The 27,140-nt window shown below is 34.9% G+C and overlaps 1 protein-coding gene across 1 annotated transcript in view; it reads left to right on the forward strand.

Moving 5' to 3' along the window:
* Nucleotides 1–24,785: 24,785 nt before the first annotated feature.
* LOC124798134 (CCR4-NOT transcription complex subunit 11) overlaps nt 24,786–27,140 on the forward strand; it is a 107,215-nt gene continuing 104,860 nt past the window's right edge. The window contains exons 1-3 of the mRNA XM_047261403.1: nt 24,786–25,024; nt 25,101–25,192; nt 25,644–25,792. Of these exons, the coding sequence (XP_047117359.1) occupies nt 24,987–25,024; nt 25,101–25,192; nt 25,644–25,792 (279 nt within the window). The 5' untranslated portion in view covers nt 24,786–24,986. The remainder of the gene's footprint in view (nt 25,025–25,100; nt 25,193–25,643; nt 25,793–27,140) is intronic.

Genomic DNA, 27,140 nt, shown 5'->3' on the forward strand with positions numbered 1-27,140 from the left:
TGGTAGGAAGAACATGACTTCTGGTTAGGGCTAATGTGAGAGTAGTAATGAACAACAAAATTGGAACATTGGTAAACTACTATGAACAGCATAGTGAATGCTTTATTGTACCCAAAATAGACACAGAGCTCATGCCTACCACTGTAGTGCAAGTTTATATGCCATCTACCTGCGTAGATGACAAAGAGCTTGAAGAAAATTTCATGTGATGAAAGAAGTTATTCAGATAGTTATGGAAGACGAAAATTTAACAGTCATGGGGACCTTGAATTTGTTAATTGGAAAAGGAAGAAAAATTTGTTCGGGAAAAATGTAATATAAAAAAATCTTTGTGAATTTTGTGATTTATTTCTTAAACTGATGCTTTGTTTTTATCTGATTTATTGAAAATTTTAGAAAATTTGTAAAAAAGACATGATTTAGATCTCGCTATTTTACAGCATCTGATGTAACATTGGATTCGTTGTTAAAAATGAGTTAACCTAAATGATATGTATTACATGATTATAATACGAAATTAATGGTCAAATAAGATATTAGAGGCTGTATATCTCAATACTGTAAGTAATATGTTAAAGTAAATAATAAATATAGAAATGATTATAATTCAATCAGAAAGTCAAATTATTTAAGATGTGAGTAATTTATATGGCTTGGTTATGAGTCAGTATATTCCCATATAACAGTTCTGAATGGGATGATTCTAATTGTTGGCATTCTAAAGAAATTTTGGATTCTTCTCAGTTTGCGTATGTGTATTTCAAATGGATTTAGAATAACGAAAAAGTTGCATTATGAACACATAGATGTACCAGTAGCTTCTGAAAATAAAAAAGTATCTGGAACTAAACGAGTTATTAACTACTTCATGTGACAAATGTAGTAATGTAGTTCACTGCAGACATCTTAAACAATATTTGTCTCTAGGAATTATAACAAATATATATATATTTTTAAAATTGTAACAATATTACTGGTTGTAAATGTGCATAGATTCAAATACATAAATTATGTCTAAGTTAAAAAATGATTTTGATAAATATTTCTACAAGTTAACGAATAGTGCAGCATTTGGAAGAATGAAGGAGCATATAAGAAGCAGAGTGGATGTAAAATTAGTTTCAGATGCAAATGATTGTGAAAAACATATAGCAAAACAAGATTACATACGAAGAATTGAAATGTCATTTCATCCATAGACTTATGAACCCAAATCTGGAGAAAAAACAGAACACTGTTATAAGGATATGGACATTTGCATCTATAATATAGAAACAGAAATTTTTTAATGAAGATATGAAGAAAATACTTGATAAATTTGACACAAGTGAAGCCCAAAAGAGAATATATATGTAGAATACTCCATAAATAAATAAAAAAGTATTAGGTAAAATGAAAGAAGATTGTAATGGAAATGGAGGAGTTATATGGTTTAAGGTAAAAAATGTATGCTTATAAAATTGATGGTATTGAGGTAAAAGATCTAAAGGAGTTGACAAATGTACCGTAAAAATATAATATGCTTGGAAGATTATAAACATTATTTGTTTCAAAATATAGAACAACGAATCTGATATGAAGTAATAAACATGTAATTTATTTTTTTGAGATAAATAGAAAAACATTAAGACTTCACGATGATAAATATATGCTTTGGACGATGAAATACATACATTACCATATGGACATTATAAAGTAATTATTTGGTAAAACTTCATTTAATACATTTCAATAATTTTTATAAATTCACATTTTTATATTCCTTTGAAAAAAGAGATCAATTATATGTCCATTGATTTCTAAGCTACATTCCCAGCCATCATAATCATCTTTTAACTCGTAACATAATTCTCTAATAATAATTCTCATCATAGAATATTTATGTTATAACTAATATTTTCATAGATTTATCAGATAATACATTTCCTGTTTCTTTTAAAATATATTCAATGTTAAAAGTTTCTAACTTCACCAAAACTTTGAAGAAAATCATTTACATACAAAAAAATTATAATAAAATTTTTTAGGAAATAAATGAGTGAGAAAAGTGACAAAAATATTACATGTTTTAGTGAACTTTTCGGTTTTCTTCTCCACATATTCCAGAAAATACAGGCAGAAATGCTGAGATGATTTGGAATTTTCATATTTTTTACTTTTTCATATTACCCTTGAAATATTTTGTGAGGTTTTTGCTTAAAATTTCACAGCTTTTTCTTGAAATCTGTGGACAAATGAAATGAACGTTGAAAGTAATAGTGAAACCTGTTGCAAGGTTGTAAAAAGTGTGAAAAAATGATTACAATGCTTGTAAAAGACAATTGTTTTTGTTGTGATCGATTTCAATTTCTTCTTATTAATATCTGACTCTTTTATAAAACAATGATATTTTTGTCTTTTGATGAATTTTGGACCATTTTCGTGAAATTTGGCTGATTCTTGTAGGTGGTGATTTTTCTAATTTTGTGAACTGCAACCAGAAGTCGAAATATGTATCTACACTAGTAGCTTTTAGGACAACAGTTGGGCAATGTCACCTCTCAGATATACTGTCATGTTTTGTTTCAATGTTTATCATGTGTCTGTCCATCTCCCCTGCCTGTGTCTCTCTGGGCATCTCTCTCCCCACTGTCTCTCTCCCAGTACCCTCCTCTCCGCCTCTCTGTGTCCTTCTCCCATATCTTTGTCCATTGCATCCTCCTCATCTCTATTATCACACCATCCTCACCATTCCCCATTCATCTCCATCTCCTCCTCTCTCTTTCTAATTCCTCCTCCTATCTTTGCTCATCTATTTCATTTTTCTTGACTGTGTTTGCACTTGTCTCCTCCTCCCCTTGTCTCTGTCCAACTCCTCCTGTCCCTTCTCTCTGTCAATCTGCTCCTCACCCTCTCTCCAACCACCTGCACCTCTGTGTCCATCTCCTCCTTCTGCCTCTCACAATTGTTATGTAATCTTCATCAGGCAGCAGTGAGTAAATACGAAAATGATAGAGTTAACTTAATCCTCTAAATAGTATGCAGTGCATGAATTAAACTTTTGCCATCTGAAGGACATATCACTGAAGCGAAAGCATGACATCTTATATTTACATCCAAACATATTCATTATCTCACTGAGTATTAAAGTGAATTCCTGCGAGAAGAAATGAAATCGCTATCACCTACTGACTGGTGAGTGTATCAGGCAGTGGATGCTGAAACACATTATTGCTCGATGAGCAGATTGACCGTGAAAACTCTTAATTTATTTTCTTACATAAATAATGATAGCAAAACTACATATTTAAAGATACAAGCTCTATTCAGAATAAAATGTTCAAACAGCAAGACACGATTTGCAGCCTGTCCGATTGCTGTCGAACAATGTACATTGTCCTTCCTGACCCAACAGTTCTAAAACAAAAAAATACACAACATAAGTACATATGTGAGATATCTATGGATGACCACATAAACGGTAGACGCTTCCAATAAATATGCCAAGTTATTATTGAGTAAAATATAAAGTAGAAGATTTGCCAGTTACTCATACTTGTCTGCTTTGTGAGGAGGTACAAACGAGGGTGATTAGTGGGGAGGAATTTCTTCTCTCAACAAACTCCTGCTTTTTAACAGCTGATATCTTTTACATATATCTATATCTTGTCTTCATAATATTATTGAATCGTCTATTCCCTGTTTACGTTAGACTTGGATGGGTATGTATTTTTTATGACAGTAAGTATAAATAAAAAGAAAGTTGTAGTACTTACTTTTTTATGCACCTGTTTTATAAACTGACAAGCTGTCACTTTCGAGAATATGTCTGAGGGTTTCATATACGAGTAGTTTGAAATTTACTTACATTTATCTGAGGCCCCATAATATGTGCTGTTTATGCTTTCACCCATTTACTTGTAGTGTTCGACTTAGCCGCTTTGGCCATTTGTGCATGACACACCACCAGACCCAAACTTCCACATGACGTCGTTCGTGCGTCAGCACCTGCACTTGTACATGCATGATGAATCTCACAATTTATTAGCTAAACTGCACCAATAATTTAAAATTTATAAATAAATACACACACCATATAATGCATTTTGTGCTCTGTTACAAGTCCACTTTATGATATCCATTTGATATCCATTTGTTGAAACCTGCGCTCCCCCCCCACCACCTTGAAAGCAAATCCCTAGTCTGATCCAGGAAATTCCACAAATTTGCACATATAGTGAATAGCAAAGCTATAAAAGAAGGCTGTAAGATGCATAACAAAATTATCTCCTACAGATTCCTGCAAAAATAAATTTAGGGAACTAAACACATTAACAGTAGTATTGCTACACTTTTATAAAACAATTATTTATGTAAAAAGTAAGCATGCCTTCTATACAACAGTTTGCAAAAACTACATAAAGCTAACAGAAAACATGTCTGTTTTCAAAAATATACGAAAATGGCACTTGATTAAAACTTGCCCATACAGTGTTAAACAATACCTTCAAGCTGAAAATTAATGTACTATTTCATACACAACCGTACACATATTTAAATTTTTTTTAGAACACATAAAGGGACTTAGCCTCTGGTAATTGTGTATACATAGTACTGTTTTTAGATGCTTATAATTTAGAGGCTATTTTTGAATAAATCAGTTATTTTATTGATATATGCATGTAGTTGTATAATTGTGAAACTTGTAATTGTGTAATTTGTGAAACTTCATGTAAACATGATATGCCCAACACCATTGCTCAGAATGGTCAAAGGACATAAATTAATAAATATTGTGAAAAAGTCTGTAAAGTATATTTTCTGAAGGATACAGCATATAAATCTCTACTGCAGAAGGCAGAATATCTACCTACAACAGTAAATAACTAATAAAAACACAGACGTTAGTGGAAAAACATGAAAAACCATATCCAAAGATTTGTGTTTGAAACTTTACGGAAAAAACGAGGGTAAGAAATAGAAGAGGCTAAAGCAACTGTAATAATGAAATAACTAAAACTAAACAGGAAACGAAAGAAGCATATTTAACCCATTTACATACCTGTGAAGAATCAGATCTGGTAATTTACTATTCCAAAAACAATGTAGTTAAAAATAAAATGACACAAGCAGGAAAATGATCATGGAAAGGTTTCATGAGTAATACTGTAGATAACATTAATCAAAGATGGAAAATGGCCTACAAAGTGCTTGTAATGAAACATCTTGACAAAGGAATGGATCACACATTCCAGAAGCTTGTGCTTTGATGAAAATGTACAAAAACTACATGAGGCCAAAGATATCAAGATAAGAGAACAAGCTTATAATGAAGATTTACTTACAGATCAAAAACTCGAAGAAGTACTTTGAAAAGCAAAAATCCTAGGTGCGAACAGGAGCAAGTTGAATTAATGCCGAATATATATATATATATCAATGCTGAATATTGATATGCTTCATTTCCATAATTTGTGATGGTTATGGAAAAAGTCTTAACCGAATGCAAGAACGTCACTTTTATATCTTTCTTGAAAAAGGAAATTCAGTTGAATTCAGAAATTATAGACTGGTAGTCTGATAAAGCATATGAGGTATATACCATAAGCAAAAAAAAGATCTTGGAAGACTCGAGATGGGACAAATATCATACATAATCGCTGAAAGTGAAGCTGGTCAGGAAATGACAGTGATCTAAATGACAAAAGCAAAGCAATAAGTGACCTAAAAATTCCAGAGAATGTAGCTCAGGTAAATATCTTTGCCATTAGCATTCTAGATATGTATAATTTGATGGAAATATCAAATGTAAACAAATGAATTGTTGATACGAACTGAAACCTCAGGAAGGCAACCAGCAGATTCTAAAATTTGACTTTTATAGAAACAACACGTTCTCTGAGAAATTGTTTCATCAGTTATGGGCCCAAAAAATTTATAAATGAAAGATAAACCGAGTAATTAAATAGTGACACGAATAATAAATAATATATTCATTCTTTAATGTAATCTAAATAAAGATTTAGTTATTAACATTAGCTCAGAAAGGTGATAATTTATTCAGGAACACACATTTTTAATAACTTGCAAGTGGGCATAAAAAGTTTAGCTACAAATAAGTTTCAGCTGAAGAAGTGTCTAAAGCTTTTATTGGTGACCAATTTCTTCTGTTCCACTGACGAATTTCTCAGTAGAATTGATTGATGTGCATATTTTTAATAATACCAAATAATGTGAGTGATATGTAATTTCTGCACATATGCAATGCAGTAATATGGTCAATGTAATTAAATGTTATAAACTCATTTTCAGTTTCACGATGTCTGACTACAAACCCTAAACCAGTCGTATCCACCTCATTGTATTATACATTCATGTGCTTTGTACAAGTTTTTCATTACCTCTTCTTTAATTTTTTTTACTTATTCCACTTTCATTATGATCATTTCCGTAGGATCTGTGAAATGAACATTGGCACATCACCTTTTTTATAATTATGTAATATGTATTTATGTTTTACCAATTGCTTCACACACTTGAGCATCTACTCCCTATTGATCTATTTAATAGAATGTATATTTAATCTGATATAACAGCAGAACCCTTGTTCACAACAGACCCATCACTGTTGACAGTACCATCTCCACAAGCAAATCAGTCTACCAAGGCAGAAGTAAAAACCTCTTGAACAGCATTCAGCTAGTAAGGAAATATATCATTATCACCAATGTAGAGACTTAACTACGCGAAAGCAGCAGAGGCAGTGCCCAACACTCCCTGAAGACAAGCCATTCCCTGTTGCCCAAAATAAAATAAAAATTTAAAAAACTTAAATTTAAAGGCAAATTAGAAAATATAAAAACAAATGCCTACATCCACACACGTTTATACGTCACTGTGCATTATGATCAAGAATGCTGCATAGTGCTGCATGGGGGCTTAATTAAATAAAATGCAAATACTTTTAAATTTTCAGTCGCTGTCTGTCCGATTACGAAGTCTCGTAAACGGTTGGCCCTGACTAGTATTTGTACGCAATCTGACATAGAACAACAACAAAGAATGAAACGAAATTTCCGTTAACACAATTAATTAAGTAAGTCCCCAGCAACTATAAAACCTAGGAAACAACAAAACACAAGTGCAGCTGTTCTGTGTGTGGAAGTGTGATTCAACGTACACATCTGGCATGGTTCTTCCTCAATAAGACCAGATATTTTAAACACCATTTATACTGAAGTAATTAAAAAAACCTGAAATACTATAATTGCACATAGAAACCAGAAATACAGACTAATACAAGAACACGAGCCAGATGCTTTGTTGACTGAACCTGTGACCAAGAGGCATTATTGTTTAAGACATTGAAATAATAAAAAAAAGGAATTTTTTACCTTCATATATATTGACGAAAAGCACACTCTGATCATTACAGCATCCCCAATCCAACAATATCTGGTGTCTAGCCCATCAAAACAATATGACAACATCTGAACAAGCACTCTCAATGGGAACTTCTCAACAATGACTCACCACTGCTACATCTCAACAAGCACTCTCCACCACAGCTTCTCGATAAGCACTGCCAGTGGAGGCGGCTGAATAATACTCTTTGGCGCAATCTCTGGCGCTGTGGCTCAGTGTAGCCATCTTTCATATGCCCCTCCTCCACGGGCCAGAATTTGATGGTATTTTTGCCAGCATTGGTGGTGAAAATACCACCAAATTCGTCCAAAGAAGAAAAACAAAATTACTGACAAAAATAAAAGATAATATTAATACGTAAATATCACATCACTAAATAAATTTTGGCTTTGCACTGACCCTTCAATAACCTAATATATAAAATACAGTAAGGAATACAAATGCTTTCATACATATGATTTTACATAATAGTTTACATAACTATTATTCAATCAATGGCAGCCTGTAATGTTGAGCAGGTGCAGACCCCAACAAGTGACATTATTTCAGTAGAAGCAGTCAATCAGTGGCACCCAGTAATGTTGAACAGGTGCAGACACCAACAAGTGACATTATGTCAGTAGAAACAGTTCCATCAGTGGCACCCAGCAATGTTGAGCAGGTGCAGACACCAACAAGTGACATCATTTCAGTAGAAGCAGTCCATCAGTGGCACCCAGTAATGTTGAGCAGGTGCAGACACCAACAAGTGACATCATTTCAGTAGAAGCAGTCAATCAGTGGCACCCAGCATTGTTGAACAGGTGCAGACACCAACAAGTGACATTATCTCAGTAGAAGCAGTCCATCAGTGGCACCCAGTAATGTTGAACAGGTGCAGACACCAACAAGTGACATAATTTTAGCAGAAAAAGTTCCATCAGTGGCACCCAGCAATGTTGAACAGGTGCAGACACCAACAAGTGACATTATGTCAGTAGAAGCAGTTCCATCAGTGGCACCCAGTAATGTTAATCAGGTGCAGACACCAACAAGTGACATCATTTCAGTAGAAGCAGTTCCATCAGTAGCACCCAGAAATGTTGAACAGGTGCAGACACCAGTCCATAATATTCACTGTCACTAATCACACAGTTTGTCAAAGTTTATCAGCAGAAATTAAACATTTCCAAAGTGGCACCCACCAATGTTGAACAGGTGCATGCACGAACAACAGTCTGAATGCACACACAATCGCTTTTACAAAATTATTATCAATGCTCCCACACCAAACATACAAATTGTAATAAACACACAAATGATATCAGAGAATTGTCATATTAACCATTACAAATACACAAACATCAGTAAACCTATAATATTCATGGGGGTCAGTGCAAGCCACATCAAACAAGTAAAATAATATTTAGGAGACAGGTCGGTACCAATTATTTGGGATTAGGAAAGGAAAACACACAAAACAAACTCACTCATCTTTCATCCACATTAAGTACTACTGTGTAATTGAATAGTGTTAACTGTGTAAATGCAATTCTGTCCAAAACTTTATGTTCAACTTGTATATCAAGTAGTAGTGGCAACAGTGTATAACAGTCAATAATAGTTAGTCAATGTCATAGTCATCATGTGAAGACCAGTGTTTGCCAAGCCAGATCAAAATGTATGGTAGGTGAACAACTGTCAGTGTGCCAAGATATGCAAATACTTCCTCTCTCCAAAAAAAAGTATATACTGCTTAGTGATTTAACAAAGTGTGTGTGTAGACAATCTTCTTTCCACTTGAGTGTTCTAGTCTGCTATCTTCATCCTTCTTGTTCCATATAAACCAACAAAAAAATGCTCCTCACTTACTTTACCTCTTATCCACCAAAACTCCAATAATCATCAGCATCACATAATCTTAATACTTCAATAATACCTCTTACATCGATACATATAAACCTTATCATCAATATCATTTACCTTACCTCTCGTCCACCAAAACTCTAATAATCATCAACTTCACACAATCTCAATACCTCAATAATACCTCTTCAATACGTCGACACATATAAACCTTATCGCCAATATTATTTCACTTCCATAACAACTCTTTCCTATAGTCAGTCTCCTCGAACAAGTACAGATAAAATTCTAGTGCAAACTTCAATTCATTATCCCATACAATCCGAAGACACAATGGCCACATACAACCTCTGTGTAGTCCACCTGAGCCAAATCTTCTACTCATTATGAATTATAAAATACATTTTGGTTACCTTGACAATCATTTAATAAAAGAAATGCATACATGACCTCTATCAGCCTTTAGTTCGAAGAACTTTCAGTAAGTAAGTACGAGTACGGAGTGTGTACAATCATAATTTTTCACAGTGTGTACACCACTTCAAGAATCACGGGAAAACAGAAGCAAACATGTGGAGTATTTCTTGTGTCAAGTGTCACTTACTATTTCAATTGCTCACGAAGAATGCAGTGTAATAACTGTCAATGGTCTAAACCTAGTGTTGGTATGTCATGTAGTTAGCTTCCTTTCTATTAGCATAAATTTATACAGCTTCCATAAAACCTCCAGCTCACGTGACTTCCATGACGTTTCTTGTACTAATGTCGGTCGTCGTATTATAGTAGTTCATTTTCTTATCTTAAAATATTAGGCACTGAGCGTAAGCAAAACATGCAATAGCGAGTAAATATACCAGGAAAGAACAGAATGTCAACAAGTGGATGCAGCACAATCCCTACAACGAGGCTCTGCCAAGCGAACAATAATTAATACCATAGTGTAACCTAAACTCTATGTTTGAACACTGTACATCAGCATTTCTATACACCAAATTAAAGAATAGTTATGACAACAAAGCAGAAATGTGTAAATATGCAATCCATACGCAATGCAGCAAATATATATCTCACATAATAAACAGGTCATTAGCATCATATCAGCATAAGCAAATAAATGTTCATATGTAATCTTAATAAGTAAACATGAAGGCGCAAGCAGATAAATCACAAAGTATAACTTACATACATAACCATATCAGTACAATTAATCAGGTGACAATTACAATTTAAATAAATAAGCACAGCAGACACATAATAAAAAATATATGACATCAGTGAAAAAGCAGTGCAGCCAAGCGATGTATAATATACATAAGTAACAACCCTGTTCATTAATCAATCATTGTCAAAATCAGTTAACACGAAGTATAAATCACGTAATCGCGAGCAGCAAATTACGTCTAAAGTACGTACCTAAGGGGAAATATGTTACCTGAAAAATAAACTCAATTAATAGTTACCTTTTTAGTTTATTAGTTTCTTCTTCGAAATTCCATTCTTCCTGAAAATTTCTGGATAGCAAGTCCTCTTAACGTCGGACACACACAGAATTTACCTGAAGTTCTTAAATATTTTATACAATCATATCCTGAAAAATACTGAACGTTAATAATATAATTTATCAAGTCACTATAGCTTTATACTGAATTTATGCGGAGGAATTACACTGTGTATTTGTTCACGGCTGTCAGTGCATTCGCACTGAGCGCTCGATCAGCTGTAGGTACGTGTGACGTAGGAAGTAATTGTTTGCGGTCAACAACTGCCTTGTGCGCCGCGCAGACTTGACTGTTGCTTTGAGTATGTGCCGCCGCCGGAACACGGCGCGGTATCCTTGTATTCTCTGCGTGTTTACATGTAACTGTTAGTCTCTCAAAAGTATGTCATTCCACAAAAATTTTAACGTTCGATATATGATGTACTCCCTTAGAGCGCCGAGATTTAAGAGTTTCTACTTCGACAGTGTTATCATGAATAATTTTGCGAACTCTATATGGACCGTTATAAAGCAGAAAAAATTTGCGACACAAGCCTTTTCCTTTGTGAGACAAACGGTGAGACTTAATTAACACCTTTTGACAAACTGACAAGATCTTTAAACGACTAGGACGTTTAGCTGATTTCTCTCTTCCAGCAGCCGTAGATGCAATATTTTGTAGAGCCAGATTCACAACTTCAGAATGCCGCAGTTTCCATGTAGGCGGAAAAGGAACGATTTCAGAAATGCGATTTGTCAGTGCTTTATTTTTTTAATATCAATATAGGCGGTAAAGAAGTTGAATCATTAGGGAGTTCATTCAGAATGTTTTGAAAAATATGAAGATACTGATCCCAAGTTCTCTGATTCTGATGACAATAAAGTCGACACAATTTATTCATTTCCTTCATCCATCTCTCTGAAGCGTTAGATTGAGGGTGAAAAAGTGAAATGAAAATTGGTTTAATCTTACGACGCCTTAGAGTACGAAGCCAAATTTTAGAACGAAACTGTGATCCATTATCTGATATAACTTTATCAACATGACCCACTTCTTTAAGAAAATGTTTGATGAAAGCATTAGATACTGAACGAGCTGTTGCTTTGCGTAAAGGTGTAAAACACACATATTTTGATGTCAATTCCACTGCTACCAAAATATACGCAAAACCATTAGTAGAACGAACCACTGGACCGAACAAATCGACTGCAGCCATGTCCTTTAATTTCGCTGGAATGATAGGAAACAACGGTGCTCTGTGAGAAATAGTTGGCGGCTTAGCCTTTTGACATAATTTGCATTTGGCAAGAACAGATCGAATACGTTTTTCCATATTACTGAAGTAGCAATTTTCTCGTAATTTATGAAAGCGTTTTCTGGGACCAAAGTGTGCATAACTGAAATGTGTGTACCAAATCAGTTTATTAACCCACTCTTCAGGAATGCAAACTAACCAAACAGAGTTGTCGACCGATTTTCGTTTAAAAAGAATATCTTTGCGAACTAAATAATACTGTCTAATCGCTACGCTTTCCTTTCTCCTCCACATCTCCTTATGTCCTTCCAGATTGGATACTTGTTTTGCTCCTTAGCGACGTCCTGGAGCGAAGACGAAATAAAATTCTCAAATGCAACACCTTGAATATACATCAAACAATAATTGTTTTCTTTGCAGTCCTCCTCAGCACTTTGTTTCAAACCCATCGGTGCACGTGATAAAGCATCAGCAATAATATTTGAAGAACCCTGTATGTAAGCAATACTAACGTCAAATTCCTGTAGATACAACGCCCATCGTGACAATCTTACATGAGTTAATTTTGTTGACATAAGAAATTCCAGAGCTCGATGATCGGTGTAAACCTCAGTATGTCTGCCATACAAAAATATGCGAAATTTTGTGAAAGCCCATACAACAGCCAAGGCTTAAAGTTCCATAATCGAATAATTCTTTTCTGATTTAGAGAGAACACGACTTCAGCATAATTACGAATAGCGTCTAGCTTCTCTGGATCAGGAAGAATACCTTCTGTAGAAATAATATGACCAAGAAATTTCACCTGAGAACGACCAAATTCAGATTTTTCCAAGTTCACTGTAATGCCAACTCTTGCAAAAATACGTAAAAATGAATCCAAAATTTTGTTATGCTCACTCCAAGAACGTTTAGCAATAAGAATATCGTCAACATATGAAGTAATAATGTCACGAAGATAAACAGGTAAAATTTCGTTTAAACTATGAATAAATGCTGTTGAAGGTACAGTAAGTCCAAACGGTAATTTCCGAAATCACTTTTGAGTAAAATAGTCATATACGGTTATTCTTTACCGACTCTCTAGATAGATGGATAGTTGAAGAGTTGTTTTAATAGATACAAAGAATAGTAAAAGAGGAGGCAGCAGTGCAGAAAACTAAAAGGGAAATAGCACCACTACAGCTCGGGGCCCTGTGCACGCTACGGCACATATTCACTTAGTGTAGCGAATCCCCTGAGGACTTTAATAGCCGCACATAATTTCTGGTTTGTGACTTAGTAGCCAATTTGGTGGCAGTGCGTACATAAATTGATCTAACCATGAACATGGATGTATGTCATTCCTAGAATTGCGAAAGATCTTAAATTTCCGAACAGTTAAGAAGTGTTCATAGTCAAAGTTTTCTCCTCGTGGCGACAAAGACCTACCGCGTCTGTCCCTGTCCCAGTGTCGATTATTGTCAAGTTCGCGCACCTGGCGCTCTCTTGTTGCTTCTCGTAAATGAAATAAATTACTTTCTTCAAACCCCTCTGCTATCTGTGATTCTAAATTTCTTCTGCTGTCTTTTCCTACAATTTCGCTTTCAATTTGTTTGACTTGCTTTTGTAATGCCTCAAATTCCCTTTTAACGACCTATTTGTTCTTTCTGTTTATTTACGTCTTCCGTAAGTGTTGCGACTCGGGTTTCAGTATTGACACATTTAGTAGTTAACTGTTCATACTGTTGCGTTAGGTTATTTATTCTGTCATTTGTACGGATTCCTCGATTCTCTCAAATATTTCTTCCTTGTCGTGTGCACGTTGTAAATTTAACTCTGAAAATTTTTGTACTATCACGCGATCTCTTTCTTCCTGTTCTCTGTCCTGTTCCTCTTGTCTAATTTCTATTGAAATTAAACTATTATTGTGAGCATTCAAAATCGGTTGTACTTCTTCTCTAATTTCTTTCTTTGATTCATCTTTCGTATTTTTGAAACATGTCCCTATTCGTGAGTCTAATCGTGTTGTCAAAGTTTCCATCTTCGTTTTAATTCTTCCTATTTCTGTTTTAAATTCAGATCGTATCTGTGATCCCACTGTTTTTAATTCAGATCCCAATTTCATATTGCACTCATCAACTGCTCCATATCTTCTGTCGTTAATCTCGTATTCTGAAAATTTTTTGATTGTGAAAAATTTTGAACTGTTTCCGGACTATTTTCCCGACTTATTAAATTGTTTTCCACTTCATTATTCATCATCCTGTTCTCCTGTGTTGGCGAGTTCGCCATGTCAACAATTTCGTTATTCTGACTATTCATCATTTTTGCCTTTTTCGTCTATCGCGTAATCATTTACAAAATATACAAAACTCGTCCCTATACGAAAATTACACACAATGACACTTTATCACCAACAATATCATTCACACGAAATGCTTCCCTCAAACACGATTAACCAACAATTGAAATCTTCATAATTGCACAAAATTGTCAAACCAGTATACAAGACAACAAAAATTAAATTCTGCAAAAAAATACTATTAGAAGAATGACAATTACCAATTATACACATGCAATATAGACTACAATTACTAAACTACAAATTACTACAACAATCCTACTGTCTGCTATTTTTACAATCAGAAGAATTCCAAAGGACGATCCGAAGCAGTGGTCGCCACGTGCATGGGGGCATAATTATATAATGAATGCAAATACTTTTAAATTTTCAGTCGCTGTCTGTCCAATTACGAAGTCTCGTAAACGGTTGGCCCTGACTAGTATTTGTACGCAATCTGACTGCATAGGACAACAACAAAGAATGAAACGAAATTTCCGTTAACACAATTAATTAATTAAGTCCCCAGCAACTATAAAACCTAGGAAACAACAAAACACAAGTGTAGCTGTTCTGTGTGTGGAAGTGTGATTCAACGTACACATCTGGCACGGTTCTTCCTCAATAAGACCAGATATTTTAAACACCATTTATAATGAAGTAATTAAAAAAACCTGAAATACTATAATTGCACATAGAAACCAGAAATACAGTCTAATACAAGAACATGAGCCAGATGCTTTGTTGACTGAACCTGTGACCAAGAGGCATTATTGTTTAAGACATTGAAATAATAAAAAAAAGGAATTTTTTACCTTCATATATATTGACGAAAAGCACACTCTGATCATTACAGCATCCCCAATCCAACAATATCTGGTGTCTAGCCCATCAAAACAATATGAAAACATCTGAACAAGCACTCTCAATGGGAACTTCTCAACAACGACTCACCACTGCTACATCTCAACAAGCGCTCTCCACCACGGCTTCTCGATAAGCACTGCCAGTGGAGGCGGCTGAATAATACTCTTTGGCGCAATCTCTGGCGCTGTGGCTCAGTGTAGCCACCTTTCAGTGCCATTAACGGTACATGCACTGGTAAGAAAAATGTACAAGTGGAACGAAGACGAATAGGCAATATTTTTAAAAGACATAATACGATGTTAATCAGAATAGGGAATCATCCTAGCTATGATCTGGCCTGAAAATGAGGAAATCCGCTAGCGTAAGCGACTTTGATAGAAGGCAAATTTTTATGGACTGGCACCTGGGAATGAGCATTTAGGAAATGATGAACCTCGTCGACTCCTCATGTGATACTGTCCTGGGCACCTATAGCAAGTAGATGAAGGATGGTGAAAACACTAATAGGCTACAAGGTGTTGGCTATAGATACCTGACCACAGAACATGGATGCCAGAAACCTGCATTTTCTGTAAACCAAAATAGCTGACGATCTATGTCAGAGATGACTACAGAATAGGGTGCCAGTAATGTGACAACTATTTCGAAGTGAACTATTGTTGAACATGGGGCTCCACAGCAGACCCAATACTACTAGTTGGGTGGCCATAGGACCAGCGAGACTGGGCCATGCATCAATGGAAACAGAAGAGAGAAGATATTGTGTGAATTCATGGAAATATTAATGAAATGAATTATATGACCAGTGAATGTCTCCAGATGGTTATGTTGTAGTTGGTGTGATTGCCTTGGGACAAACTTCATTTAATTCATGTTTTCATCTTCCTTTTGTAGATACTGATAAGTTAACTATGTTGTTACCACATTCCACTTCCGCTGACAGCTCTTATCACACTGGATGTATTATTGACAAGCTTTTGGTAACATGGCGCAAGACATGCAGCTCTCAGGGGCGTCAAGTAACTGAGCACACAGTTTCCATTTTACACAGATACACTAGATTATTAAGGAAATTTGCCAATACTGAATTTTCCAAGAGCTCGCCATTGTAACAACATGTAGCTCAAAAGTATGAAAATATGTCAAAATCGTTCACAAAATGAGGAGAAAAGCAAAGAAACAACGCATGGATAAGTTTTTCCTTGATATCAGCATGACTGTGAATCAACCAACAGAAAAGGAAGACTCAAAAATCAACGTTATCATCTTTGATAATGATAGCAGCTGAAGAAATGAATTAAAACTTGTGTAACGGCCAGGACTTGAACCTGGGTTTTCTGTTTACTAGGCACATGAGGTATACAGTACACCAATGTAGCAGTGTAGATAACACACTTCTACCCACACCTTCAGCCCATTCAATGGGCTGAATGTGTCAACTGAAGTCTGGGTTAGGGATGGTGTTGGACTAGGGTATACCATGCAGCTGTGTTAGCGATACTGCATCGTCGATATAATGGTTAGCACATCTGCCTAGTTAACAGGAAACCCAGATTCAAGTGCAGCTGTGGCACAAATTTTAATTTATTTCTTCAACTTCTATCACTGTTAAAGATAAAGTTGAGGCTCATATGTCTCAAGGAAAATTTAATTCCATCAGATCATCATTATTATATCCACATGTAAGTATCAACTTTGTCCTGCAACAAATGTGCATTTTGCTAACGCTAAACAGATAAGCTGCTACTATGTTGGATGTAGTTAATCAGTTTAAATTAAATTTCTTATATACCAAAGAGTTCCCTGTGGTAAAATTAAGGTGGTTGGGAGTCCATTCTGGTAACCTTAATTAAAGAGCACTATAACTTCATAAGTTTCCTAGATCATATATTTGGCATTTCATACAGTGTATGTGAGACTGTGGATAAGGGTTCAGAACAGTTCGTGAATATGAGGTCAGACTTAATGCCCACACTGGGAGTTTCATTTCCAGTCACTGAATCACATTTCTTCATATCAGAAATACACTAACAACAATGAATTTACGAGTAGAAACGAGATTTAATTTAACTGATGTAAAAGAGAGAAAATGTATGACTTCCTGTCATCATCTATCAAAATCGGATTGTCAGTAAAGTGCATTGATAAATTAACTAATCCTAGCCATATTCTGATGTGCCTGTTGTAAGTTATTCAGGTTTATCTTAATGTTAGTTTGTCTGCACAGCTCCGAGGTGCAACTGCTCCAGTCTAAATACTGAACCAGTGACATCTTTAGATATTTTGACGTTTATGTGGGTCTTATACATTCCAAATCCTAGACTTGATGTTAGAATACTTACTTGGTAAGTAATTAATTCTCAAAGTTATGTGAGGGTATTAACCAGAGGAACAAAAGAAACCACAGATTGGTGAGCTCAAGAGATACTGGCAGGATATCAAAGTGAGCCAATCAACGAGATACAGACATTGAAAGTGAGACAAATTTTTGACATGTTGTCCCTGAGGACTCAATTCGAAATTTAAAAAAAATACTTGTTGTGGAAATGGGATCCAATACTTTTTAAAAACGTAGATCTGACCACAGTTTTATGGTTCCTCTTATGAAGACTTGCATGTGTGCTTCAATGACCTAATCTTATATGATAATATGGAATATACAATCTAAGGAGATTACAGTAGAAAAACGAAAGCAGAAACGTAACATTAACTGTTGAATGGAGGAAATGCGTAGATTAAATGCCAAATCCTGGCAACAATAAGTGGATGTTATGGTAATTAGTACAGGAAGGTGACAGAATTTTAACCAAAAGAGGGAAGTGTGAAACTTAGTAATACATGGTTCCTAGTTGTGAAGAGGTACTTTATACATAACCAGTCATCCTCGACAGTATTGACAACTGACAATTGTCAAATTGCATTTGAAATTTAGGAAAAAGTGATTTGTCACCTATGTAGTGAGGTGTGTGTGTGTCAAATATTAGACCCAATTAGTAATGAGCTACACTATGAATTGGACACACATCCAAGCTACAATCCCTCCTGAAGGTGTCATCCTCTGATGAGAACGAAACAGTAGCTTATTCAGTTACCATTCCATAATAGCCAAAGAATGTTAATAAGTCAAAAAGAGATCACAGCACGTAATTTAAGTGGTTGTAGTTATCGTTTGGCCATTTTACTAAATGGTAATGTTGTAGCAAGTAATAGACTATCCCACAAAAAATGAATTCATATGCTGATAACCTCATAATTACTGATTAACATCAACATAGTGATAACAAAAATATTTAAGCTTAATTTCCAATCATAAATGCTATTGTTCAAATATTTCAAAAATGGCTCTGAGCACTATGAGACTTAACATCTGTGGTGATCAGTCCCTTAGAACTTAGAACTACTTAAACCTAACTAACCTAAGGACATCACACACATTCATGCCCGAAGCAGGATTCGAACCTGCGACTGTAGCGGTCACGCGGTTCCAGACCGAAGCGCCTAGAACTGCACAGCCACACCGGCTGGCAAATATTTAAAATGAATGCAGATATTTAATAACAAAGAGATGTGATGGCACAGATGTCCTCAATAGTTCTGAATGAAGAAACTGAGAAAAAATTGTGAACTGTGAATTCAGTTGGAACCCAGTGTTATTTCTGCAAACACAAGTATTCCACACCATTAAAAGTCAAAGAACGCTCAGTAATTAATTCATGAATGGTATTATTATTTCTACTCTTTTATCTTCCTAAATAGAAATAATAATACCCTTAAACATAAGAATCAGACATAGATACCATTAAAACCAATGGCAATATCCAGAGATAAGGCAGGAATATTCTAGCTTAGTATAGCTGTGAGTACATGTTGTATGATGCCCATTTATTTGCCAATTAGTAATACATGGGAAAGTGTTTCTGTTTGGTTAGTTCAGAAATGCAAACTGAACTCACAGAATATTTTTGGTCGTGAAAGCTGATTCTCTGTTATCTGAAGAAATACGAATTGTAAACATGAGTAAGAAACGGTCAAAATGTCAGACTCAGATTCTTGTGAACACTCTTGAGTCGAGTGGCCCTTGTGACAAACATCAAGGGCTTTGTTGAAAACAAGAGAATTGATATTGTCACATTTAGAGAAAAGATTAATGAAATAAATTTGAAAGCAATATGTAGCACAACACTCAAGCTAGAACTCAGTCAGATAAGCAATGAAATAATGTTGTTCTGCCAGTAAGATACATGTTATGTGTCAGAACAAAAAATAGTAAAAAGAGTGCCAATTTTCAATGCACAAACTTTTGCATGCAAATTGTGGGAAGAACTGAGGCGCAAACATGTCACACTTAAAAAGAAACAAGATAATATTATGTCTAGCAAAGATAATAGATGCTAGAAAGTGTTGGCGGTTTGTACATGAAACATAAATCTTATGTAATGTACATTACAGTATGTGGAAGACATTTCAGGATGAACTAAAATACAGGCAAAGGAATTTATGTGATTCATAACATTAGAATTCCAGTTATTATTATAATTTTAGATAATTAAGCTGCAACTTTGAACTAGTAATTAATTTGTGTGAAGTATTACTTAAAAGCTATAAAATAGCAATTTAACATTCCAGAGAATCCTTTACAGTTTGAATTACCAACTCTTTAAGGTGTATTTTGCTTAGAGACATGTTCACACATGTAACTAAAGAGACATCGTTTTTCATGACATATTGCAGTTGCACCTAAGATACATGTGTGAGCATGTGTTTCGGTTGCATCATTGCAGTCGTGTCACTTTCTGCCATATTGATAGTACTAAGCGACACTGTTACCCTTCCACCACCTGTGAAAAGCACTGCACTACTGCTCAATGGTAGTAACATTTGGAAATACCAACATTCTGTCCTAGTTTTGTGGAATAATTGTTGCTGTGGTTGGTTCGATTCAAATGTTTTCATTTTCTCACTGAAAATATGTCGAAACTGTGGTCAAGTTTTCCAGAACTAATATGTGTGCTTGTGTGTGTGTGTGTGTGTGTGTGTGTGTGTGTGTGTGTGTGTGTGTGTGTGTGTGTGTGTGTTTTTGTCCTCCCATTCATACATAATACCTATAAAAATGATTATTCTGCAATCTGGAAAGATTTTTAAATGAATAATATATATATATATATATATATATATATATATATATATAGAACTAAAAATCAAGCCTTATGAAGAATTTGGATTGAGAGGCCAAGCACTATAGAAATTGTTAATTGTATGTGGTAAATAGTTCCTGAGACATGATGTGAGAGTTGCAAAAGCAGAAGTTAGAAGTATTCAAGAAGCCTACATTAACAAAGGTAATGATAGTTTTAAATCTTGGATGTGAGATGCACCTGCAGATGAGAATTCTTGGGTTATTTTTGCTCAAAGTGCAAAGCTTAAAATATCCAAAAAGAAACAAACAAAAGTACTTAGTTATAGGAAGATGCAGGTTTATTCTATATCAAGACGGTACTAAGACCAGCCAAACATTGAGAAACACGTATTCAGGAATACATGTAAATGAAAAATTCAACAGATTCATTACTATCTTCAAACTAAAATTTCAGGGGACGTTTCCTAAAATAGTAATTCCATTATTAAATCAGCTGGAAGAAACTGGTTAACAAAAGATATCAGAAAATCCTTCAAAACTCAAGTATCTCAGCTCTGTTAAAAATAATGAGGGTGACTCAGCCTTCTAAGAGTATTTCTCAGATACAGGACTCACAGGAAATTGCTGCAAGATACACAAAGAATCAAAGATGATAAGTGCATACGGAATTAAACAAAAAAAAAAAACAAAGAAATGTGGAATACAGTTAAACAAGAAACTTGTAGCATGAAACCAAAACATATAAATATATCCAAATAAAGAGGTTTAACATATAACCTGAAGGTCATGAGCAACCTTGCAAAGAATTACTTCAATAACATAGAAAGAGAACTAAGAAAAGCGTCTAAAACTACACCACACTGCTACAAATAACAATGTGTCAAACACAATGCTGCTATTATGCATCAGTAAAGAAGAAGTCAGTTGGATTGTTAACAAATTTAAGAGTAAAATGTCCACAAATCTGCAAGAGGTTAAATTGTGTCAGCTAAAAGAATATAAGAGCAGCATAAAGCAAGAAGAAGTTCTTCAGACCCACAAAAAATATGAAACAGAAAGTATATAGACTTACTTACCAGTTTCAGTACTGCCTTCTTTTTCAAAAAGAATTGAAACTGTTATGAGAATCAGCCATTTGTATTCTTTAAATAAGTGCCAACTTCTGTGTAAAGAGCAGTTTGGTTTTAGGGTTGGGAAGGTAAATTCTATTATTATTTATGGCATGGTGTTCTGCGATGAAAATGCTCAGGATATGCAGAAGTGTTCAAACTGCAAAGACATGGCATCAGAATAATGACCGAAAGTCACCAAAGAACCCACTGCATTGAATTATAAAACAAGTGGAGTATTTTGACAATTCCAAGTGGATACACATTTCGGATTACAATTCTGACACGGTAAAAGATTGAGTAATATGTAGAAAAGAGTTCCAAGCACGATCACCAAACCAGATTCAGTGGTTGCTTGTACCCAGATAAATATATTAAATTTAAGACTCTGACCACTATGTTTTGAGGTGCCTTGATTTGCATTGTACATTATGAGAGATACTGTGGCTGCACTCCACTCAAGCACCTTGGCTGAAGCATCTAGCTGAGACCATAGTGGATTTCGTCAAGCTCGAATTTTGTGTTTTTTTATATTATAATTACATAATAACTTACTATAAACTTAGTTCCACAACACTAGTACACTGAGGATCTCTCGAAAAGGTACAATATACTGATATTAAATGTCAGATAATGAATTACTGACATTTAAAGGTTTCAGGAGACGTATGATACAGGACATAGTTATGAATTCTAGGACATTAAAGTGGTGTAGTGGTTAACATCCTCAATTGTGGATGAGGAGGTTAAATTATTCTGATAGTTTTGGTGTGTCTTCTATCGCCTACAAAAAGTTTGTAATTCATCTTCACAGTTATGAGAACTTCTGAGACTTGTTGTCAGTAATATAAAAATTAAGTATGAAACATGGAAATGCAGGTGAATATTCAAAATATGTGTATTATCTGATAAAAAGAAACTACCACTCATCATCAGTAAAAAAAAAACATAAAAAAGAGTGACTCATGTGAGAAGGAATTAATTGGTGACTTTTTTCACTGTCACCTGCCTATAAAATTCAACATAAAATTTACAAGCTAGTTACAAACAAGAGCATCTTCAAATTAAGCACCTATGCAGACAAAATATATTCTGGTACCAGTGCAGGCATATTTCTGCTTGTGTTTCAGTTAATTTCAAGATTACTTTCCTGGCAGTGAAGTGTAATTTTTTGCAGAAATTAGAGCATAATTAGGTTGGGTTGTTTAGGAAAAGAGACCAAACTGAGGTCATCGGTCTCATCAGATTAGGGAAGGACGGGGAAGGAAGTCAGCCATGCCCTTTCAAAGGAACCATCCCGGCATTTGCCTGGAGCGATTTAGGGAAATCATGGAAAACCTAAATCAGGATGGCCGGACGCCGGACTGAACCGTCGTCCTCCCGAATGCGAGTCCAGTGTACTAACCACTGCGCCACCTCGCTCCGTTAGAGCATAATTCACGAAACTAGCTCACTTCTGCAGCATTCGTGTAACTTTTTAAGTACTTCTCGTACTGTACACCATTATGTAAATAAAGAATATAAAGTGAGCAGGATGTCACTTTCAAAGAAAGAAAATACAGCCATAGTTTCCAAATTTGTAATGCATGAACCAGCTGAACATAAAAGAGCGTCTGCTTCAATTCGTCTGCTGGAATCGCTGCTGCAGTCACGATTATACCTTGACAACAAAGATCTCTATCGTTACCTTCCTGAAAGCCAAAGCTCTTCGAAAGGAACGCAGCCACACTACCTTCCATGACGCATATATAAATAAAGGCTCATCTATGTTTTGCTAATGAATCAAGCATTATAATGAAATATCAAAAGATCTCAAAGACATAAAAAATTATGAAAATTTACAACCAGCTTTAAGGCATATTTATTAAAAAATAGTTTTACTCAGTCAAATGGTCTGTGGAATACAAAATTGTTATTACAAATAAGCAATCTGATTGACCAATGGCAGAGCATTCAAGAGGATTAAAACTATATGTAAGCAACATGATGTATATCTTATTTGTAAATTGCAACATTTAATGAAAATCTAGGGTGTATTATCAGAGGAATCTTGTGTTAAAAGATTACTGTGGTGTCAATCTGTAAACCTGTTTTTCATTATTTTTATCTTGTGTTCATTGGCTATAAATATTGTACTGGTACATATAATGGTTACATCCATATAAGGAAATTTGTCTATGAAGTGTACTGTCCCTCTACTGTAAAATATTTATCTCTTTTTGCTTTTTAAAATAAATCTTTACATGTTATATAGATGGATGTACTTGAGGGAAAAGTATAAGCTAGAGCAAAAAATGGAAAAAAATTAATTTTTGTTATTTTTGCCTAGATAAGTAAAATTCTTTTGCAGTTATTCACACATAAACAGCGTTTATCCTTCATTAGTCATAACATGTATTAAAAATAATAATCAGATTTCACATGTAATGTTCTTCACATTGATGTGTTTAACATTTTATATTATTTAATATGTCTATCCACATGGCGACGCTATAGAATCAATGAATAAATAAATCAACAGATAAAATATACACAAGCCTTGGTTTGCCATAGTAGACATCAATTTCGTCTTCATGTATAATTTCTTTTGCAAGTGTCTTCGTTGTTGTCAAAGGTAGCTCTTAATGCCACTGCAGCAAGCCATGGCCTGTGTCGCTATTGTGTGTGTGTGTGTGTGTGTGTGTGTGTGTGTGTGTGTGTGTGTGTGTGTGTTTGTGTGCAAACATGGTTTTAAAGTGTTGTTGAAGCCTCATGTTATTTCTCAGTTGATGCTGTACTGCATAAATTTTTATATCAGTGTTATGTTGATCCAATAAACAAAAGAACTACATGGAAATGGTATGAGTCATGTTTCACATAGTTAAAAAAATTAAAAATTGAGTTATTGTAACCATATACGTGAACAGTAACTAAATGTGGTAATAACTGCAAATTGTGACGTATCATGTATACCAAACAAAATAAGCTAATAATTACAAAAGATATTTCACATTATAAATTATAATTCCACATTATAAACTACAAAATCACTAAAACAAGTACAGTATTAAACTGAGTATAAATAAATTCAGTGATGAGGTAGCCTATAGTATTCAATATCAAATATTACATGCATGTGTGTCATTCCTAAATTAAAATGGAGAAATGTTAACGTAAAGAAATACATCAAGAGAGTAAAAAGACTTTAATGTAGAATAACGTTGTTGCAAATAGTGACGTGTGGAAAAAGCAGCACACGGCGCCACACCCGCGTCAAATGTCATGCCACTTGCTTGGGCGACGCTTTAGTTGCATGCGGTAATCCGCGGCGGCTGTGGCAAGACACAAGTGTAAAAGAAGATCTTTGATCTATCTAGGTTCTTGCGGCGGAATCATGTCTTTGGATTTGTATACATAAAAAAGATGCGTCTGCTGAGTTTACCTAGATGTTTTATGTAAATGGCGTGCTTTGTGTAGTGTGGCGGGAGAGTGTCATATTGTCCTAATGAATTTAGTACATCTACATACATCAACATCACATTCCGCCCCCAGTTTCTAAGAACACCAGATTTATTGAAAAGAGAAAAAAATGTCTCTGTCAGTTAAAGAATTGTCATCTTTACTAAGGTAGCATAATTATACATAACGGGCTATAATTTTACCATATCGTGAATTATCTAGTAAGTTTTGTTTCCTTTGACAGCATTCTTAGCGAGGATAATGTTGATAACCAGACACTGGAAACACTATCTGCCCAAATGCATCAGTGCTTTTCTAAACAGGACTTCTACAAGGGTATGTTACGTTACTCCAGCGGTTACACCTGACGACTGTATTTATATCATCAATAGATAGAATTTGTTCATTATATTTATTCACTTGTCTCCGTTTATTTTACAGTACTTTACTGAGGATATTTAATTAGATATTGTATCTGTGGTCAATAGAATATCAAGATCTTCAATTTTTTAATCTTTTGGAAAATATATATGTACATTTATTGGCGTTTAGTTTAAGCGTATAATAGGCATTTCGGCGTGCGTTTCGACAATACATGTAATTTTTAACAAATTGAACATGAATATTTATCCTCTTAATATCTGAACATTAATTAACCAGTGTCAGAGGCGTTTACCATGGATATCTTTTTTATATACCTACATTTTGTTGATAGATATCAGTTGGAATATTTTCAATTAACCCTGGAAGTAGAATCAGTTATAGAATTTTATCTTTTCATTTATAGTGGGATGTGCAATTATATTGCTACTGCAGCAAGCAGATCTTTTACCCAAACCGACACAGCGAATGGCTGCTATTTGTCTTCTACATGAACTGTATAGAGGAGAAGGGATGTCAACCAATCCTTTTGCTGCAGTGTTTGTGCACTTGTTGGTAAGCATGACATTTTTCTTTTGAATTTCTTGTACTGCTAGTATTAACTTGCCTTGCTATACCCAACACTCTTGATTATTAACTTCTCATGGCTGGGATTCACAGTCATACAATATTTCTTAAGACATCATAGTCGCCGTTGACTGTATGAAATATTTACTATTACAGTTGCAACTTCTGCCTCAGGGCCACTTTCAAGTAACACTGCAAAAGTTACATTCTTTCAGAATATGAGACTATCTGACATTAGTACATGTCGTCGTCAAAATGCAGTCTTTTGACTGCGAGGGTCCAACAAGATCCGATGACTACGACACAATGTTACCATCGTTCTAATGATCTATCACAAATAAAAACTCAGGTGCACTGACAACATGTGGAGCTAAGTCTGTAGGCGTGAAAATACATGCTCAGTGCACCTGAGCTTTTACTTGTGATAGATTATTAGAATGATGGTAACACTGACAATACGGCACATATTTAACAGCATTTTAAGATGTAATAAGTGTCGTACTCATCGGATCTTGTGGGACTCTCACAGTCAGAAGGCTGTATTTTGTCGACGACATGTACTCATGTCAGATAGTCTTATATTCCGACAGAATGTAACTTTTGCAGTGTTACTTGAAAATGGCCCTAAGGCCGAAGTTGCTATCGTAATAATAAATATTTCATATAGTCAACCACGGCTATGATGTCTTTTAAAAAACTCTTAATTATATTTTCTGTGTATTAAAATGATTCTGGCGTCACGCTGTGTGACTGTATACCTTGGATTTGGTGATGCTCTCTGTTTCCATGGTTTTAGTTAGAAATGGCAGCATTACAAAAGCATCCGATTCCACCCATCTGCTTTGACCCATGACATCGTCACTATGGCAGAAATGCTACTTTCAGCTTATACAAAATAGCGTCACTACATAAAAATGCCAGTGAACACCGACACAAGTAAAATGACATAGTAACGTCTCACTCAAAAAATAAAATGAAACTAACAGGACAACCATGGAAAGTTGGGTGTTGAGGGTGGGGACAAGCTAAATATATAACAATAAAAAAACACTGCACCATCTCAAAACAATATCAAAAAAAATTTGAATTGCAGGTATTGAATTACACTAGTAAAACTACAGGAATTGGACATTTCCCGTGATTTATATAGCTCAACCACAGATAACGATGTCGAAAACCAACACCTGCTACCCCAGAAAGGGGAACTTGACATTTACATTGATCTAGATAGAGCTATTGATACCAAAAAACAAACAGCTACAACTCCGAAAAGTGGAACCAAAATCAGCAACTCAGAAACCCAAATACCCCATATCACTACATCAATTAAAACAAA

Source organism: Schistocerca piceifrons, chromosome 5, assembly GCF_021461385.2.
Source record: "Schistocerca piceifrons isolate TAMUIC-IGC-003096 chromosome 5, iqSchPice1.1, whole genome shotgun sequence".
NCBI lineage: Eukaryota > Metazoa > Arthropoda > Insecta > Orthoptera > Acrididae > Schistocerca > Schistocerca piceifrons.